This window comes from Gordionus sp. m RMFG-2023, chromosome 2 (assembly GCF_954871325.1).
Source record: "Gordionus sp. m RMFG-2023 chromosome 2, tfGorSpeb1-WG-v2, whole genome shotgun sequence".
NCBI classification, from domain to species: domain Eukaryota; kingdom Metazoa; phylum Nematomorpha; class Gordioida; order Chordodea; family Parachordodidae; genus Gordionus; species Gordionus sp. m RMFG-2023.
The window spans coordinates 64,228,954-64,248,623 of NC_088776.1; the positions used below are offsets into that span (position 1 = coordinate 64,228,954).

General features: G+C 32.1%; 1 protein-coding gene across 3 annotated transcripts; it reads left to right on the plus strand.

Moving 5' to 3' along the window:
- Window positions 1-276: 276 nt before the first annotated feature.
- Window positions 277-17,507, plus strand: LOC135925456 (paramyosin-like). 3 transcript variants are annotated; one of them, XM_065460785.1, is made up of 12 exons: window positions 280-470; window positions 4,637-5,078; window positions 7,303-7,590; window positions 10,523-10,630; window positions 10,760-10,901; window positions 11,870-11,998; window positions 12,843-13,220; window positions 14,074-14,277; window positions 14,349-14,463; window positions 15,406-15,657; window positions 15,803-16,003; window positions 16,471-17,507. In XM_065460785.1, the coding sequence occupies exons 2-12, from the start codon at window positions 4,735-4,737 to the stop codon at window positions 16,647-16,649; spliced, it is 2,340 nt and encodes a 779-aa protein (XP_065316857.1). In that variant the 5' UTR covers window positions 280-470; window positions 4,637-4,734; the 3' UTR covers window positions 16,650-17,507. The 3 variants fall into 3 exon arrangements, with proteins under 3 accessions (XP_065316859.1, XP_065316857.1, XP_065316858.1); XM_065460786.1 differs by having other exon boundaries at window positions 354-425; XM_065460787.1 differs by lacking the exon at window positions 7,303-7,590 and having other exon boundaries at window positions 277-470.
- The last annotated feature ends 2,163 nt before the right edge of the window (window positions 17,508-19,670 follow it).

The window sequence follows — 19,670 nt, forward strand, 5'->3', positions numbered from 1 at the left end:
AAAATAATCAAAAGGGAATCCATAATAATTCTTCTGCTACCCCCCCCCCCCCCCCCCCCGAATTTCTTTCTCAATTCCCTGTCTACATGATATTTTTTTAAAAAATGAACGAATGAAAGAAATAAATAAAAATGAAAGAAAGAAAAGAAATAAATAAAGAAATTAATTATTTACTTAAAATATTTATTTTTTCATTTCCATTATGTGAATCACCGATTTGTTAATAAGATTTTTATTCTTTTCAATTTTTTATCGATATAAAATAAATATTTGTAAAAATAAATCTTAATTACCTTTAACCACTTTATATATATATTTTTAAAAAGTTCCCGATTTGATTAAAAAAAAAAAAAAAGGAAGATTCATTACTTTTTTCTACATATGATTATTTTTTAAACTATATTCCTGGAGGATATATCCGTATAGTAAATCCATTTTTCATAATTCCTATACTGGGTTGCGTTTTATAGGTAATTTTTTTTTAATAACCGAATTCATTTTTTTTTTTTCGAAAGCGATAATTTATTAATGCGCGACTGTCCTAGAAAGTTATATTTTTACATGTTGTTTACATATTAATATATTACTACTTTAGGAAAAAAAAGTAAAGTCAGCTCTGTCTTATTTTATATGAGGAAGGAAGGAGTTTAGTACTTCTATCGAAAATTAAGCCGAACAAAATTCCCTACCATATTCCTTCCGGTTTAAGAAATTTGATCGAGACCGAACTATGATCCTCACTAAGACACTGAGCAGCAGGCCCGAATTTATTTAACTATAGAAATTAATTTTTATAATTACTATCCCAGTTTGATGGGTTTTTTCGTAAGAGAACCAAGCGTTGCTCTGTTGTATACATAACTTTTGCTATATCTACGACGTTTAGGGCTAGTGCGCTTAATATTACGTATCACGTAAAATAAAAGACATGTGTAGCGTTTAGTTTCAATAAATTAGATCAAAAAATTTTTTATTTTACATAAATTTTTTTTTATATAAAATTGATAAATTTCGATATATTTAATAAAATTTCCAAGATCCGATCCGACCCGACCCGAATTTTTTTTAAAAATATTAGGCTCGACCCGGCCCTAACCGGTCCGAACCCGATTATTTTAAATAAAATTCTTCGGGCCGGGCCTAACTTTGCAGGTTTATACACCTCTTACCCTACACCTCCAAAACTGATTTTAAGGAAATTTATGAATTTAAATAAAATCTAATTTATTTTTGGAAAATACCTTTTTAAAAATCATAAAAATTGAAGATTTTTTTTCGGAAAAAAAAAATAAAATTTATGATTTTAATCATGAAAGATTTTTATGCATAAAAATCATTTAAAAAATTTGGAATTTTATCAAAAATCCTGTACCCCCCACGGAGTTCTTTATCTTGCTATATCTTCAATCGTTATAGTGCGCATAAATTGAGCGTTTCAAACGCCGCGTTGCAAGCGCAAATAATGCATTTCAAATGGCTACGTGCAAATTGGTAAAATTACCGTTTGGCGTTAGCAACCATTTTAAAAACCGGAAATAGGTTTTTTTCATTACTTTTTTTTTTATTCTTCGCTTTGTAATATTATATAAAAATGTGATATAAATAACTTCTATCCTAAAAAAAGGAAAATTTAGAAATTAAAGAAAATAAGAAGGCAGACGATTTTTATAACTTATTTATAATTTTTGAATCGGCGGATATTAAAAGACAACCTCGATATACAAGGGACGCGTTACGTTTTTTTCATTAAAAAATTACGGCAAAACTAAAAATTTAAGTGCACGGCACTGCACTGCATTATTCTATTTGTTTTTAGTAGCTTTTCATTCAACAACAAAAAAATAAAAATTTTTGGCTGTAAAAATTTACGGAAAAGGGACAATTACAAATCGACAGATTACAACAGTATGCATCGAGATTTGGCAAATAGATCTCCCAACTTTCATAATGTTATTTTTGGTTGTAATCTTAATCGGGCCGGTTTTTAAAATCGGCCCGAATCCGGTTTTTAACAACACTATTGATTGAGGCCCAACCTTTTGTAAAATAATTTTTTTTATATTTATTTAAATCCAGTTCAAATTTTTAATTTAGAATATTTAGATATAGACGCGAAAAAAAAATGAATACTAACACTAATTGGCATCACAGGGCGCAAAAAATAGTATTATTAGGAGTAGAAATGTTATAAAAATTCCGTTGATTCCCAAATGGAAGATGTTCTTTAATTGCACATACTTTCAAGGCAGGTATGCAAGCTGTCATAGTCTTACCAAAATGATATATATATTATTGCAATCACCTTATTGATAAAAAAAATGAGCCACAAGGAAAAATTAAGTGAAATTTATTGACAATTTAAACAAAATAATGGATGAATTGAAATTGCGATAGGATCCTTACGAGACCCATAAACATTTTTTAGATGCATTTATCAAATGTTTGTTTACAATAAAGTCTTTCTGGAATATTCGTTTCGATGTAAACAAATCTAAAATCTTGTTGTTTCATCATTATTCTTGATTGGCGTAACCGAAGTTTGTTCTCGTAACGACGAGCGAATACGGAATTTCATTTAAATTTATCCATGATCTCGGACCTATTTTTTAAAAAAGAAATCGTGTTCTGGCTGGGTCGGGTCTAATATTTTTAGAAAAATTCGGGCCGGCAAAACTCTTTAAAAAATATTTTGGGTTCGGTTCGGGCCGGTAAAACTCTTTTCGGGTCGGGCCCGGCCGGGCTCGAAAAATTAGGCCCGATGCAGATAACTTCTCATATATGTTAAATCTCAATCTTTGCTTTATATAATAAATTGAAATAACATAACAAGGTGATGATATCATATATTAGATCGTATAATATATGCTTGTAGTTAAAAATAAACCGTACCAGATGGATTACACATTTTAGTGTTTCTTTATAAGGAACAATAATCTGGCTTAAAATTTGAATAAATAAAATTTATTCCTCATAGAACTTTCTGTATACTGAGACATCACAGATCTTTTCTAAACCTTCATCATTTTGGGGGTTCCTAACTTGTATATTTTTTTTAGAATTCTAGTCACTCTTCTCTCAACAAACTTTGGCTAAATTTTGTAAATTGACTTCAAAAAAGGGAAAATTAAGAAATACGACCTCCGCTTTTGGGTACGGTCATTCTTAAACATTTTTTTTAAAATCAAAATCTTTTCTCTATTTTATTTATCTCCTTTTCCTTTCTTTTATGACTTATTCGTTTTTTTCTTCCTCTTCATCTTAAGTCATTAACCAATTCATTTAATATGGAATTAGGGGGGGGGGATCAATCATCTGCTATTTCTCCTTGCCTTACTACTCTACATACATATAAATTAATAAGTAAAATGATATTTTTAAATAAATTTAAATTTAAAAAATAAATAACGATTAAAAAAAACAATTAAAATGAAGACATGCCATCATCTTAATAATGCATGCTGAAAGATAAAAGAAAATCCAAGCTTTAGAGAAACGAATTTATTCTCATTAAAAGAATAAAAATTTAATAACCAAACCAACAAATACCATATGATTTTTAAAACATGGTTTTATTATACCAATTTTTTTGTGCCAACATCTTGATATAAGGAAATAACTATGGAGGAGGAATAATATTTAAAATGAGGTTTTGTTCCGATCCGAATCTTAGTTCAAAATGGATTTCCGTTTCCGGTTATTTTTTCAAATAGATTTTTCGCCACTTTGCGGTAGTTCGGTTCATTTTGGCATTCACAATTTTTCGATTTTATTTAAAATTAATCAAATAAAATAAAATATTAGTTTTTGATAAATTTTTTTAGCAAAATTATTATTTTATAATGAGATGTGGTATTCATTTTTTCTTTGGAGAGAGGGCAGCTGGGGGAGCATAGCCGCCGACTTCGTAAGGGGGTGCAGAGGTATGCTCACCCCCCCCCCCCCCCCCCCCCCTACCCCCTCCCCCCCCCCAATTGAAATATTCTATAAAATAGATTAATTCATACATTAATATTTTAAACATCAAATTTTCTTTAGAAAATTTCCAGTCCCCTTCATAAATTTTTATAAGTCGTCCGCCTCTGTAAGAGAGTGTATATGCACAGTGAAGGGGAGGTTAAAAAAAATTTTGATTCTCCATTGGGGGGGGGGGATCCTCTTTTCTTCTTAGCTACATCTGTGCCGTGAAGGTGAACTAACAGATATTTTTTTTAAAAAAAAAGCAGTTAAGGCTAGAAGTTAAGTAGAGATACTAAATATTAATAAAAGTGGTTGTTAAGATTCAAAGCAATATTGTTTTGAAGTAGGTATTTTGCATAAAGGCCGACGAGGCCAAGTTCCACCCGAACTGACCCGTCGTTTTTATCGGGTTTCTGAGGGTCGTCAGCTCGGCCGTAATTATTTTTAACCGATCCGTAAAAATATTTCGAGCAATTTGTCCGACCCTGTCCAAAAATGTTCTTCTACCTTCAACCCTCTAAGACCGTGCTGACATCTAATTCCAGACACGCTGGGAAACATTTCCGGCATCAAAAAAATCCCAATAAAATGATTTAGAAAAATTATTCTATATTTGCCAGAGATAGGACACTAACATTATTTAACACGATATTATAATACTAAATAACTTTTTTTTAAGGGTCTAAAGCGAGTGGTGCCATTTTTACTGTCATACAGAATTTCTTTATAATTCTTCTCTAACATATGCTCTAACCTTCCCTATCGCAGAAAGTAAAGATGAAAGATCTTCCTATTACACCTTCCTCAGACGATGCCAATTTCTCACTTAACAATAATGCTCTCCTTCCCAAATCTAATCCCTCTCTTACCCAAAATGCTTTCAAATCAAAAGATGTTTTAAAAGGAGATAGTTCTATAAATGATTTAGAAGTCGATTCTGGCACAGAAAATGAGGCAGCACTTATTCCCAGGGTATCCATGTTGAATTTCGACGATCTGCTAACAGATGACGTTGTTTCATCATCTACCGCAATGTCTACTTCAACTGCCAGCGCAAATAACAAAGATGGCGATGATCGCGAAACTGTATCCTCCTCCGGAATCTATTCGGGACCTAGCAGGTTTTGTATATTTATTTAAGTTATACCTACATAGTCTGACTCTGAATATACTTTCAAACACGTGATATATCTTCCATATTGATATGGACCAGATAGACTAGTATATTCAGAGTTCCCTAGAAGCGCGTTTTAACAACAACTTGAATAATTTCTCCCCAGGTGGTCACCTGTTCTGGATCCATGTACCAGACTTCTCAAACACCATCGGGGACTATTATCCTTTTTCTTTAATATTGGAAGATATCGGATCTGATTAGTAAAAACAAAATTTTAAAAATATATGTCAATGATCATCGTAATGATAATACATTTTTTATTTCGATTAATTCTTCAAGGCTTCAACGCTGTTAACCTCGATATACCTAACCTGAGGTGGTGTTGTTAAAAGGCTAGATTCGAGTCGATCCTTAGAAACGGCAAACTCAATATTTTATCCGGAATAAGATACAAGCCGGAGGAGTTTGCTTTTAGATGGCACAAAGGTCTACTGGACACTTATTAGCGGAATCACGAGGCTTAGGCCATATTTTTTCCGGCTAAAAATATCGAGTTAGCCGTTTCTAAAAACCGGCTTAAAACTAGCCCTTAAACAACATTACCAACCTGAATATATTGTTTTATTTCAAATATATTCTTTTTTTCATCCTATGTTTTAACATATATAAATTACTTTCTTTTTATACTTTTCAATTTTCTTTCTTTCAAAAGTTTCATTTCTCTAATTCTGCTTTGTTGTTCTAATCATTTATTTATCACATTTTTCTAAAAACATTAATGACTCGCGAAGTCTAAACACGGTGTCTCTCCGTCTTAACATTTTCGTCTTATATAAGAACCATAAATTTTCTAATATACTTCTCCGCTATAATATTACTAAAACAAACGTAAAATCTCATAAAATTTAAAGTTATTTATCATATTAATGCTGTCTTTTAACTTTTCCGATCAGGCTTTTCTTTTTCAATCAGCTTTCCCATCATTTTTATTAATTCTGACAATTCCCTTTGTTAAAGGAAATTCAACAATTCCCACGCACAATAGCTATTTATTACGTTTAAGCTGGGTTCTAATCGAAATGGTATAATTTATACCTAACCCTAAGATACTGCCATATTATTTATATATACAACTGAAAATTTGGTTCTTAATACTGAATTCTTTTTTTTTACAAACATTGGCCATTTTGATTTTGAAAGATCTGTCATTAACGATGAATGAATTTCAGAATATATTGAGTAAACTTACCATGATATTTCACAAAATTTTATCATCATATTTTGCCGTATATTTTTGAAGTTTATTAAAAAAAAATGAATGTAATATGCTAATATTCAAAATTTCAGCGCCAAATTTCATAATTATTATTTTTTATTTATTTCATAATAACGCACATAAGTAAAATATGTCAAAATAAAATAAATTAAGAGCATGTCAATGACATAATAATGCCTAGATTGACAATGCATTCATTCAAAGTGTACATCAATGAAAAACAGCTGTGGACGCCATTTTGGTTACCTATATCATTATCAAAAATTTTAAAAGAGATGCCAATTTATTCCTATGTCTGAGACGCTATCAATTTAATAGTAGTTTTTTATACCCGAGAATAATGACCATATAGGTCACCAAAAATGGTGGCTCCAGCTGATTCGCATTCAACGACGCTTTCTAACGCATCATTAGGAACGCATCGTCAGTCTGTGTATTATTGTATATCATTGGAGTATAACCAACCAATAAAATAATTTTAAAATATTTCGCGGACCGGTTAAACAAATTTTTCTAAGCGGGTGATTTTTTTAAAAAAAACTACGGGCGTATCAGCCGGTTAAATAATTTTTTTTTAAAACAACGGGTTCGGTTTTTTAGGTTGAAACTCCGTCCATTGGCAGATCTCACGTGGTTACTCTATACATGCTAAAATTCATTTCCGGTGAAATCAAGAATTTTCAAAATTAAATAAAATGGCCTTCTGGAATCTGTTTGAAATTAAAAGATTTCGAAACCAATATAAGGAGAATTATTGATTAATTAGTCTTTAGTATTCCTAATTAAAACTCACCAAAATATATATTAGCTATAAATTCTTCCTTTTATTTTTCGAAGCTTAATCACGAGATAGTCATTTTATAAGGAATGGCAAAACTTACAACTAGAGGAAAAGATTTAGTAAGTTAGTATATGTAGCTAAACGAAGATCCGATATACATTCCTTCCACAGGTATTGTCAAGTTTCTCCTTGCTCCGATTCGTCTAAGGACTCCTCCTCTTTTAATAGCGTGATCGATATCAGTCGGGATAACGAATCATCGTCTAACAGGGATGAACTGCGGAACGATATGAATCTGAGAGGAATCAAGGATTTTAATAAAGGGATCAACGGAATAGGCGATGCGTTGAATAAGGGAGGAATAGGTGGAGCGATGTCGAAAGTTACGAAAGATAGAACCAACATTTACGATAGTAATCAATCCATGATGTCTTCATCCGTTTCTTCCTATTCCTTGAGGTAATGGATTTTTTTTTATCATTATGTGAACATCAAATTGACCAGTGCTTTGGTAATTATTTAAGATTATAAATTGGGTATAAATCTACATTCTAAAAGCGCTAAGCTCAAATAGATTTGGAGAAACGAACCTTCAAAGTCGAGGTTCTAACAACAGGAAGAGTTTTTTAAACAAAATGGCCACCCAGCTGATTTATTTTATTTGTTGCATTTGTTTTCGCTCTTCATTTTATTTTATTCTAAATTTTTTTAAAAAATATTCAATATTTATTGATCAACAAAATTAAAAAAAAAATATTATTCGATAAAATATAAGCCAGTTCTATTCATTTTCTCCCGGAAAAAAATAATATTTAAATTCGTGAGTACGCTAGCGGTTAGCCTATCAACCTTCCCGCCTACCCCAGTCCCAGTCTGCCCAACAGCCTACCCAACCTACCCCAGTCTGCCCTCCCGCCTAAATGATTTAAAGTTGAAAAAATAACACATTGCCCGGGAAAAACACATTGACGCTTAACATACATTTTTTTCATATCCTTTTTAACATCGATATAAGTGATCTGCATCGGGTCAAATTTTTCAAGCCCGACCCGAATTTTTTTTGAAATATTTTGCCAGACCCGACCCGAACTCGAACCCGAAATTTATTTGAAATATTTTGCTCGACCCGACCCGAACTCGAACCCGAAATTTATTTGAAATATTTTGCTCGACCCGACCCGAACCCGAACCCGAAATTTATTTGAAATATTTTGCCCGACCCGAACCCGAACCCGAAATTTATTTGAAATATTTTGCCCGACCCGAACCCGAACCCGAAATTTATTTGAAATATTTTGCCCGACCCGACCCGAACCCGAACCCAAAATTTATTTGAAATATTTTGCCCGACCCGATCCGAACCCGAAATTTTTTTGAAATATTTTGCCCGACCCGAACCCGAACCCGAAATTTATTTGAAATATTTTGCCCGACCCGATCCGAACCCGAACCCGAAATTTTTTTGAAATATTTTGCCCGACCCGATCCGAACCCGAAATTTTTTTGAAATATTTTGCCCGACCCGACCCGAACCCGAACCCAAAATTTATTTGAAATATTTTGCCCGACCCGATCCGAACCCGAAATTTTTTTGAAATATTTTGCCCGACCCGAACCCGAACCCGAAATTTATTTGAAATATTTTGCCCGACCCGATCCGAACCCGAACCCGAAATTTTTTTGAAATATTTTGCCCGACCCGAACCCGAACCCGATCTTGCCCGACCCGACCCGGCCCGAACTTAAAAATTTTTTTTGAAAAAATTTAACGGCCCGGCCCGAATTTATTTAAATATAGAAATTAATTTTTATAATTACTCAACAAAAGTAAAAGATATAATGGCGTCTAGTTTCTATAAATAAAATCGAATATTTTTTATTTTAATGCAAAATATTGAACATAAAAATTGATAAATTTAAGATATATTTAAAAAAATTTTCAAGGCCCGACCCGGCCCGAATTTTCTTAAAAAATATTAGGCCCGAACCCGAACCCGAGATATTTTTAACTGCCGGGCCGGACCGGGCCGGGCCGGGCCTACTTTTGCAGATCTCTAATTGAGATATCATTAAAAAAATCATTTAAAATTTAATTATTTTAAGTTATTCGAAAAACATAAAAATATATTAAAAATTTTTTTTTTTAAAAAAATCCTCCTATCCATGATGATAATTCAATTTTTGGGATTAAGATCTAATCCCTGGAGCGAACTTATTTTTCTGCTTCCCACTGGATTTTGGACCAAAAATTGTCCAACCAATCCGATTTCTAGAATTTTTTTAAAAATCTTCATGTACAGAATCCAATATTATTCTTGAAAATCCCTATTCCCGATTCAGATTTTTTAAATATATATATTGAACTGTGTTCTTAAAAGCACAATATTATCATTTCTAAACGACGCACCATTTTCAAAAATTTGACCTTTTTCGTTTTACCGGATGGGGCCATCTTAACACGGAAGGGGCATCACGCCATTAAAATCTTAGGGTGCATCTCTAGGTAGGGGGGAGGGCACGGGGGACTTTTAATCCAGATATCTATATGTCCCATCAGAGAGGCATTCGAATCATTTACAAGGGGATAGGTATCTAGAGAGTTATGTATATCACTAGAAATATCATGGGCACTCACGGAGAGTTCCAAGTGCTGCGAATTAACATATGATTTCTCAAAATATTTATAGATTCGCTTAAAACCGTGCCTAAATCTCCGGATCTATGCTAACGGGGATATGTAATAATCAGTAGAGATTATTATATAACTCTATTTTGAATCATTTACTGAGAGCCATTTTTAAATGTGGAAAAATCTGATTAGAAACACGGAAATGCACTCTAAGCATGTGTAGAGTATACCTACATGAATTTTAGATATTTTTACCATTTCTTCTATTTAAGTGGAATACGTGTGTATTAACGAAGACACCATGTAAAAAACTATGATTAAGAGAAAAAAAAAGAAAATTAAATTAGGAGTAATTCAGAAGTTAACTCAAAAATTTAACATTATGGGTATACTCTCTATAGCAAATTTATAATTTACCCTAAGTGATTCATTTACTGAGAGATTCCAAATCCCTGTAGAATCCATTTTCCATTAAGAACAGTCCTGTTTCATTTATTCATAAAAATTAGGCCCATTTAAAATAAAGGCTTGATCATTTTAATTTTTTTAAATATACCCGGGCTGGGCCTGGAAATTTATTTAAAAAATAATCCGGGCCTGACCCTATATTTTAGAACAAATATTTGAAATCGCCATTATTAGCCATAAAAATTATGAATAAATAAAATATATTTTAAAAAAATACGGGCCGGGCCGGGCCGGTTCGGGCCGGGTCGTACAAATGGTACCTCTGATATGATACAATAATATAAATATATTAAGGTACCAAGATGCGGATAAAGTCAATTGCAACGGCTTGGAATACGATGATTTGAAGAGAGGTTATGAGAAGAAATTAAGGGACAAGGATTCCATCATATCCGATATGAGGTGAAATGCCTTTCTTTTTTATCATATAATAGACAGAAAGAAAGAAAGAATGAAAGAAAGAAAGAAAAGATAAGAAAAAATAAGGGATCGATGAATGATTCGCAAATATTGTTTTAAAAAACTATTCAGAGACGAAAACAGGAGAGAAAGCGTGAAACTGAAACAAAGGTACGAACAAGAACGAATAGAGTTGAATCTATACGCCGAAGAACAAAAGAGGTTGTACACTGATGCACTAGCCCAAGCCAAGGAATACAAAAGAGATTTGCAAGTTAAGCAGTAGTATTATTTTTTATTTTTTTTTAGTGCTGTATACTTTACTTCAGAAAAGATGTTACTCGTTGCGTTTGATGAAAAGGAATGCGTTACAGTTACTTTATAAAGAAAAGTATCTGTTGCATCTGAGATCATAAGATTATTTGTAGGGGACGTGGAAGGGACGAGGGTAGTCAAAAGAATTTTTACTCCAATTAGGGTTAAGATTAGGAGGACTAGCTTTAACCGGACTGATGATGGAGAGCATCTAAAATAAATGCGCACAACGTACTACACATGTCAATAGATATATCTTTTTTTTACAGGGGTCCGAGGATAGATGACCTTTTAAGACTGGTAAGGTTGAGCACCTAAAATAAAAATGGCACACAGGCGCACTTCACATGTCAATATAGTATATCCTTTATTTTAGAGTGGTAGGGGGATATAGGGACTAATGTGTCATTTAAAAAAAATCAAATTTGACGTAGAACAAGTGGAAGGTCTATCCACAAACAATTCCATCCTTTTATAGGTTTTTATCATCCTTAAATATGTGGAAATTTTAGCCAATCATAACATCAAAACCTTTTTATCAACCAATCCGGTGTCTTAGAATTAGCGCAACTCCCTTAGACCACACATATATCAATGTGGTAGAAAATGTGGTTAAATAAATACAGCCTATTAAAATTAATCAATTAAATATGTTGTAAACACATCAGTAACAAGTGACGAAATGGCGTTCCTTTTCCTCAAAAAAGTAACGCAATTAGTAACAAGGTTATTTACCGACCTTACTTTAAATTTTTCTAATTTATCAATCTTTCATTTTTTCCCTCTATTTATTTATTTATTATTTTATTTTAAATTTCTATTTCTATTTTCTTTTAATTTTATTTTTATAAATCTTTGAGATTTATATTTATAATGTTTCTTCTAAAAATCAAATATACAAAAATATCATTACAATATTTTTTGAAGGATAAAAAATGGCAATTGGAGATGATTCAGAACGATATTACGACCAACAAGGATTCCTGCAATCTGCTGCAGAGGAAAATAGACTTGCTTCAGAAGGAATTGACTCATGTTAACGAGGAAAAGGATAAAGTAATCTACATCCCTTTGGAAAGTGAATTTGGAGAATATTTTAAGGAAATAGTTTTAGTATAATACTTCTTCATCTTATTCTCTCCGTGTAATGGCGAACTCCGGGTTCACCCAGGTTGGCCAGTTATCCCTCTGATTTAATCATTGAGAAATTTTGTAGCAAGGTTTTTACAATCGGGTGCCCTTCCTGACATCAACCCCTTTAGGTGGTTTTACTCCTCTTCTAGACCCAGACTACAAGGAACCTCTTAGACCTCCATTAGCCTCCAGACGTTGCCATTCCCCCGCCACGATAAGGCTGAAGGTAAGATTGGGAGGAGGGAGTTTTAATATAATACAACCTCAAATATAACAAAAAAAGTGACACATTTTTTTTAATATCAAATTAAAATGAGGCAGAACATAGAAATTTTTTATTTTACAAATTTGGAGACATTAATTCTGAAACTGTATACCAAACCATTTTAATTAATGCTTAATTACTATTTTATTGCATTCATCTGTTCGGTTAAAATAGGGAACATAGTTATTAGGTAAATGATAAAATCAAATTTAAAAGAAACTATAGCAAATTTTTCGTCCAGATATCAATAATAAAAGTACAATTAACACAAAATTTTACCCAATCATATTTTCCTTGGGGGTGGGGTGTGGAGATGGGAGGGGTAGAGTGTGTCTCCAAAACCCTTTCTTATCAACGACTCTGGCTTTGATGGAATTTAATATATTTTCAACAACACCCAGATTTACTAAGATAACTGCATGGTATATTGGTAATAGTATTGTAAATTCCTACAATGCCTCATTTTTATATGTGTATTTAAAAAAAATAATATTTTTAAAGGTATCTAAGCAGAAAAAGTTTATGGAAAACGCTTTGTACGAATGCGAGAGTGAGATGGCCGATATAAAATCTTCCCGCTTGGCTCTTCAATCATCTCAAACGTCACTAAAATTAGAGTTTCTAAACGTACAGGATGAGATCTCCAACAGGGACGAACAAATAGCCGAATTAGAGACCAAAATGGCGGCCTATAAACACGAAAACTCTAATCTAATTAAGGAATCCCAAACTTTGAAGGATGAAGTAGAAGAAAAGGATATAGGGATTGCGTCCCTGAAACGAGACAAGGAAGACATGGACAGTCGGTATAGGCAGTTAGAGATGTCAGCCAATGAAATGGCTGGATTTAGGAAGAGAGCTAACGAATCGGAAATCAAGGTTTTTTTTAAATAACATCCTTGACATAATAAGAAAAGAAAGGAAGATACTCTAACCTTTGCTTTTCAGTTGCAAATAGAAGAGTAACTTAACTTTTACGCCATTCATATCCAAAATGATCCTAACCCTATTTAATAAATCAACGCTTCATTTATAGTAAACGCGATTTGCTAGAGCGTTGAGAAAGTAATCGCTGGCGAAACAGCTGATTAGTCGCTGTTATAATTTCTTTTTTAAATATATACTTAAACAGTTGTAGCGATGCCCATCATTTTGTCCGTGCTTATAAATCATACCCATGACTGATTCCCCTCTCCCCTGATAACTATAACGAATGCCTTTTTAAATGACAGGTCATAAGGGGATAATATAAAATGGACGTTAGATAAATTATAAGTGCTAGTATTGTATCTTGTTGATTTGTAACTGATGGATATGGACGTTTTTCAATATATAATCTAGAAATAGATTATTATTTAATAGTATTTGTTTAAAAATTGAATCATATTTATAAGGGGATTTTGGTATTGATAAGAAATATCAGAATATGGTTTGATATACATACGAAATACTAGTAATTGGGATAAAAATGGCGCTCTTCACGTCACTAATGACATTAATCAATGAAGACATATAGAATGACATCTAATCACCCTTACTTTGACCAACTACGGCTTAAATTTTATCCTCAAAAAAATAAATATTCTTCAAAATAGAAATTCAACTTTGAAAGTATTTTTTTTAGACTAAAAAAGATAGGATAAGCTGCATTATATTGGAGTTGGCCTAAGTTTGATAATTTTAACAACATTGCCTAGTATACAATAAAAAAAAAACTAATTTTATGCAACAGTGCAGGGAGTTGACCGAAGAGCATTACAACAAGGAATACAGGCTAAGGGAGAGGATAGAAGAAATCGAGTACGAATTGGAGTGTTCGCAAAATTCCCTCCGCAATTTGCAGGAAACCGTCGTGATCGAAAATAGCGAGCTCAAGAAAAAGAATTCCGGACTGGAGGAAAAATTGGAGGAACAAAAGAAAAAGGCGTTTCAATCTGTAATCACGCGTGCGCATTAAATTTAAATTTTAATCAATTTCGGATTTTTTTTAAAATTATTTTCCTACAGGAACTAAAAATGCAAGAATTCCAGTCGCAGGTTAAAACTTGTCAAAGGCAAAACAATAAGCTGGAAGAAAAACTGGATTCCGTCGAAATTAATTACCACGCACTCCTCAAGCAAAGTACTTTTTTTTAAACAAACTCGACTTTCTAAAAATTGACCGATTTGAAAACATGAGTTGGGGGAGGGGAGGGGGTCTTGATTTATAGAATTCTGAAGAGAATCAATCTCTTCATAATATTTTAAAGTTCTCTCTTTCTTTCTTTCTTTCTTTCTTTCTTTCTTTCTTTCTTTCTTTCTTTCTTTCTTTCTTTCTTTCTTTCTTTCTTTCTTTCTTTCTTTCTTTCTTTCTTTCTTTCTTTCTTTCTTTCTTTCTTTCTTTCTTTCTTTCTTTCTTTCTTTCTTTCTTTCTTTCTTTCTTTCCTTCCTTCCTTCCTTCCTTCCTTCCTTCCTTCCTTCCTTCCTTCCTTCCTTCCTTCCTTCCTTCCTTCCTTCCTTCCTTCCTTCCTTCCTTCCTTCCTTCCTTCCTTCCTTCCTTCCTTCCTTCCTTCCTTCCTTCCTTCCTTCCTTCCTTCCTTCCTTCCTTCCTTCCTTCCTTCCTTCCTTCCTTCCTTCCTTCCTTCCTTCCTTCCTTCCTTCCTTCCTTCCTTCCTTCCTTCCTTCCTTCCTTCCTTCCTTCCTTCCTTCCTTCCTTCCTTCCTTCCTTCCTTCCTTCCTTCCTTCCTTCCTTCCTTCCTTCCTTCCTTCCTTCCTTCCTTCCTTCCTTCCTTCCTTCCTTCCTTCCTTCCTTCCTTCCTTCCTTCCTTCCTTCCTTCCTTCCTTCCTTCCTTCCTTCCTTCCTTCCTTCCTTCCTTCCTTCCTTCCTTCCTTCCTTCCTTCCTTCCTTCCTTCCTTCCTTCCTTCCTTCCTTCCTTCCTTCCTTCCTTCCTTCCTTCCTTCCTTCCTTCCTTCCTTCCTTCCTTCCTTCCTTCCTTCCTTCCTTCCTTCCTTCCTTCCTTCCTTCCTTCCTTCCTTCCTTCCTTCCTTCCTTCTTTCTTATAAAAAAAACGCCTTATAAATGTAGAGAACAAACGTCAGGTATTCAACGATACACCTTTTCAATACAATTCCTATATGGGACTTGGCCCGGAAGATTATAATAATTACGGGATGATGAATGATATGGGAATGGGTACGATGGCAAATGGCAACGGAAGTGTAAGAGGAAGTACAGCTCTCAGAAACTATCCTAGGCATGTCAATCGAAGATACCTGAGTAGCACTAACGTCAGTAATACACCCGTCAACGGTGCTTGGGAAAGACATTACGAAAATGGTTATAAAATTTAATCTATATTACTCAAATTACATTTCACTCATATTAGTTAAACATGGTTTAATAACTTTAGCAGAAACTTGGAAGGAAAAGAACTACCTAGGTTCTAATAAACACATCTTTCTTTCTTCTTTGACCTTTAAAGGTTACTCAAACGATCCGGATGGCTATTATGAAAATGCGCAATTTCCCAACGAACGTTACATGAATGAAGATTTGGCACAAGGATGGAATGATAATTCCTTCAAACGACACGCGGATAGGAATTCTAGAGGAATCGACGAGATCGAAACTTATACCGACGAATTTGGTTTCGAAAGACCCGTTTTCAAGAACAAGCCTAAAAGTTTATATTATAATATAAGATATGCATCGTATCTAGCCGTGTTATATTATGGAAATTGATAATTTATGTGGCAACAATAGACATGGTTAGTGTTAGGTTTAGACATATATACACTACACACTCTTTATAAATCCTAATGGTACATCTTTGAGTCGAAGGTTCCAGCTTCTAAGGGTTAAATCGATTCTCGAATTTTTTTAAAAATGCTTCCGGTCCCGTTTATTTGGACAATTTAAGAGAAGAGTTTGCTTCCGGTTTCAACCCAAACGTTATTGAGGGTTTAAACCGAACAATTTTTTTTTGAATAATATGGCTATTTTTTTGCTTTCAGTTGGTTGGTCTAATTTTTTTTTTGTTTTCCGAGGAGTTATTGTTCACGGGAGGCAAAGAAAGAAAAGAAAATGTCTATGAAGCAAATTTTTCCAATATCGAATTTTTTTCTTCTCTTTCTTTTCGAAAAAAAAAAGATTGTTCTACTAAGTCAGATGCTGTCGACAATCCCGGATGTAGCCCTTTATCCAAAACCCGAAATAATACTCACGCGGATCCCTCTCCTCTATTTCCGGTTCATTTAAACGAAAAAAATCAAAATAACAAACGGTTAGAACAAGATTACGATTCTGAACAGGAGACCATCACGCAATAAAACGGAATATTTTTCTTTTCTTATTTAAAATGTCTTTCTATTCTTTATTTTTTCTCCTTTGTTTTTCTATAAAATCTTCATTTTTTTTTGCTGCATTTTATAACACGATTATTTTTAAAAATTTTTTTATTCTAAAACCGCGAAATTGCGAAATACATTTTTTGGGATCTCGGGGGGATGATGGCGTTTTGTTTACAATAAGCCTCTTTTTTAAAAAATTTATGAAAAAAATCGTAGATTTTTTTTTGACAGGGCCAAGATATTTTTTTTTTCTAATAATTTCTTTCTAAATTTTGGTCTTAAACCTTTTTTAAAACTCCTTTTAAATCTTTTGGCAGAATTACACAATCTTTTAAAACGATGGAATAAAAAACAAACATCAAAAACGTCGAAAAAATGTATATTTTGACGAAAAAAATGATAATTTTGCCGAAAAAAAACGATTCATATTAGTAATACCTCGTTCTAACTCAATAAAATCAGCTACGAATTTTATCGCCGAATTCGTGACATGATATATTATATAAACGCAAAATTTGTTAAAAATTTTAATAGCGTATAACTCTTGGACACCTAAATTCAGAAAAATAATTGGCTAGCAAATTTCATTGAGATAGAACGGGGCTATATAATAAATACTGGCTTCATCGCTATCTTATGACCTGAAGGAAATAGTAGGCATAATTTATCTTTGCGATCAAGGAAGTGACATAAAAATATTTCCTTTTTTAATGTTTATTTTCATTTTTCACTTTTTCTTCCTTTTTTTCTTTTTTGTCATATTTTTATATTTATTTTGCATTTATAATTTTAATTTTTTTGACGTCAAATATCATTTGTATATTTATTTTTATTAAACCGGTTTTTTGATATATAAAATTTAAAACGTTTAAAAAATAGAATTATATTTATTAATAAAAATAAAAACATAATTTACAAATATGTGTAGGATTGTTCAACAGCTGATAATGGTGGCTTTTCATTGGTCATTTTATAAAAGGTATTTGGAGATGGAACAAATTATTTAATCAAAGATTTATGAAATTATTTTATTATAAATATCCAAGCTAGCTTTAATCCCATGAGAAAAAAGAAGTATGGGTTGGATTAGGATTCATCATTGAAAGAGGATCACTAAATATGTTGGCAGCATTTATAAGTCTAGAAGTTGGGTTTATATGGAAAACAAGTTCGAGTTACGTGATCAAATAAGTTCTAGGATATCTATCAATAGAAGTGTAACGCTAACAAAAAACAAGTGATTTTTTTGCCAAAAAATATAATTATAAGTTAAATAATACTTAAAAAATGAAAGTCAAACAAAAAAATGTATTAGCAAATTAAAATCAGTTATAGTTTCTAAATTTGAAGTAAAAGACAATGCTAAAATTAAGGTATCAGGTAAAGAAATCTTTAAAAGAAATAACTAAATAAAAAGAAAGAAAGAAAGAAAGAAAGAAAGAAAGAAAGAAAGCATTTAAAAAGGGTGCTATGCAAATTGGATGAAAAAAATATTTAAAAAAATGAAGTTAAAGAAAATGAAAAGGTTATCAGAAAAGAAAATTCAGATTTAAATGTTAAAATAATATACTATGATATTTATAAAAAAGAGAAAGAAAAATAACATTATAAAGCGAAACGGAAACGGAAATGAGAAAAGTTGAGTTAAAAAAAAAACCAGTTAAAAATGGAGAAAACCGAGGTTTAAAGAGAATAATTAAAAAGAGAATACAAAAGAGAAGGTAAATAAAATTATTACAAAATAACTCCCCAAACCTTGAAAAATTTATATAATAAAAATTAGCTAGCTAGTTAGTATATTAGCTGGTTAGTTTGTATTAGGTCTATCGAAAACAAATAAGTCAATCACTTTCAATTCTAATGATACCAATAATTCTAATAACAGAGAAAATTAGAAATATATCGATTAATTTCGATAGTACGATACGAATAATTCTAAGATTCAAACGAATTATTAAAGTAATTTGATTGGATATTCAAATTATTCGGCATGATTATATTTTTTTTAAAAATAAAATTAAATAATTTTTCAATTCTATTTAATAACCTATTAATCTGGAAGATGATTCCATTAGGAAGATATGTATCAATGCCCTGTGAAAGGTTTTTCTTAGTTACTTAAAACTAATATGCTGTAAAAAAGTCTGGTATTTCTAACAAAAAAGAACTAAAATTTGGCTTGGCATTTATAAGATTAATATGCTTAATCGAATGTTTTTTTTAATTAGATGGGCAATAAAAGCTGTCAAATATAATTTCTTATGAATTATTATTGCGATATTAAATTAAACGAATTATTCGAATAATTCCAATCGAATACGAATAGCAAATTTCACTATATAAATACGGATAGTAAATTATTCGATTTGCCTAAATGAATCGAATATAACTAATGTAGCCTCGAATTTTTAGAAATAGATAATGGCATAGTTAGCTAAGTGTTTTGGGGTGCTTAAACACCCCCCTTTTTCAAAATTAGCGCAAATTTTTATAAAAAAAATGAGCTAGCATCCTATTTTTATAAAGGCCGGGCCGTATTTTAATTTTTTTAAATGTGCCGGGCCGAATATTTTAAAACCGAATATTTTAAATCGACATGATTAACTATAAAAATCAAAACAAATTAAATATATATAAAAAATGAGCTTTCTAGTACTAGACAACCAATTTTTTTACAAAATACATGGGCCGGGGCCGTATTTTAATTTTTTTAAAAATATTTTTAAATAAATACGGGCCGGGCTGTATATTTTAAAACCGAATATTTGAAATCGCCATTATTAGCTATAAAAATCAAAAATCAATTAAAAAAATCCGGGCCGGCCTGAAATTTTTTCAAAAATAAAATCCGGGCCGGGTCGAGCCGGGCCTTACAGATGGAACCTCTACAGGTCTATGATATTGATAGTTAGTTGCATTCTTTTCTTTTAAAATTTTAGGGAATACTTTTCTTGTGGCATTAAATCAGGCAAAATGTTGAATTAAAAATATATTATTAAT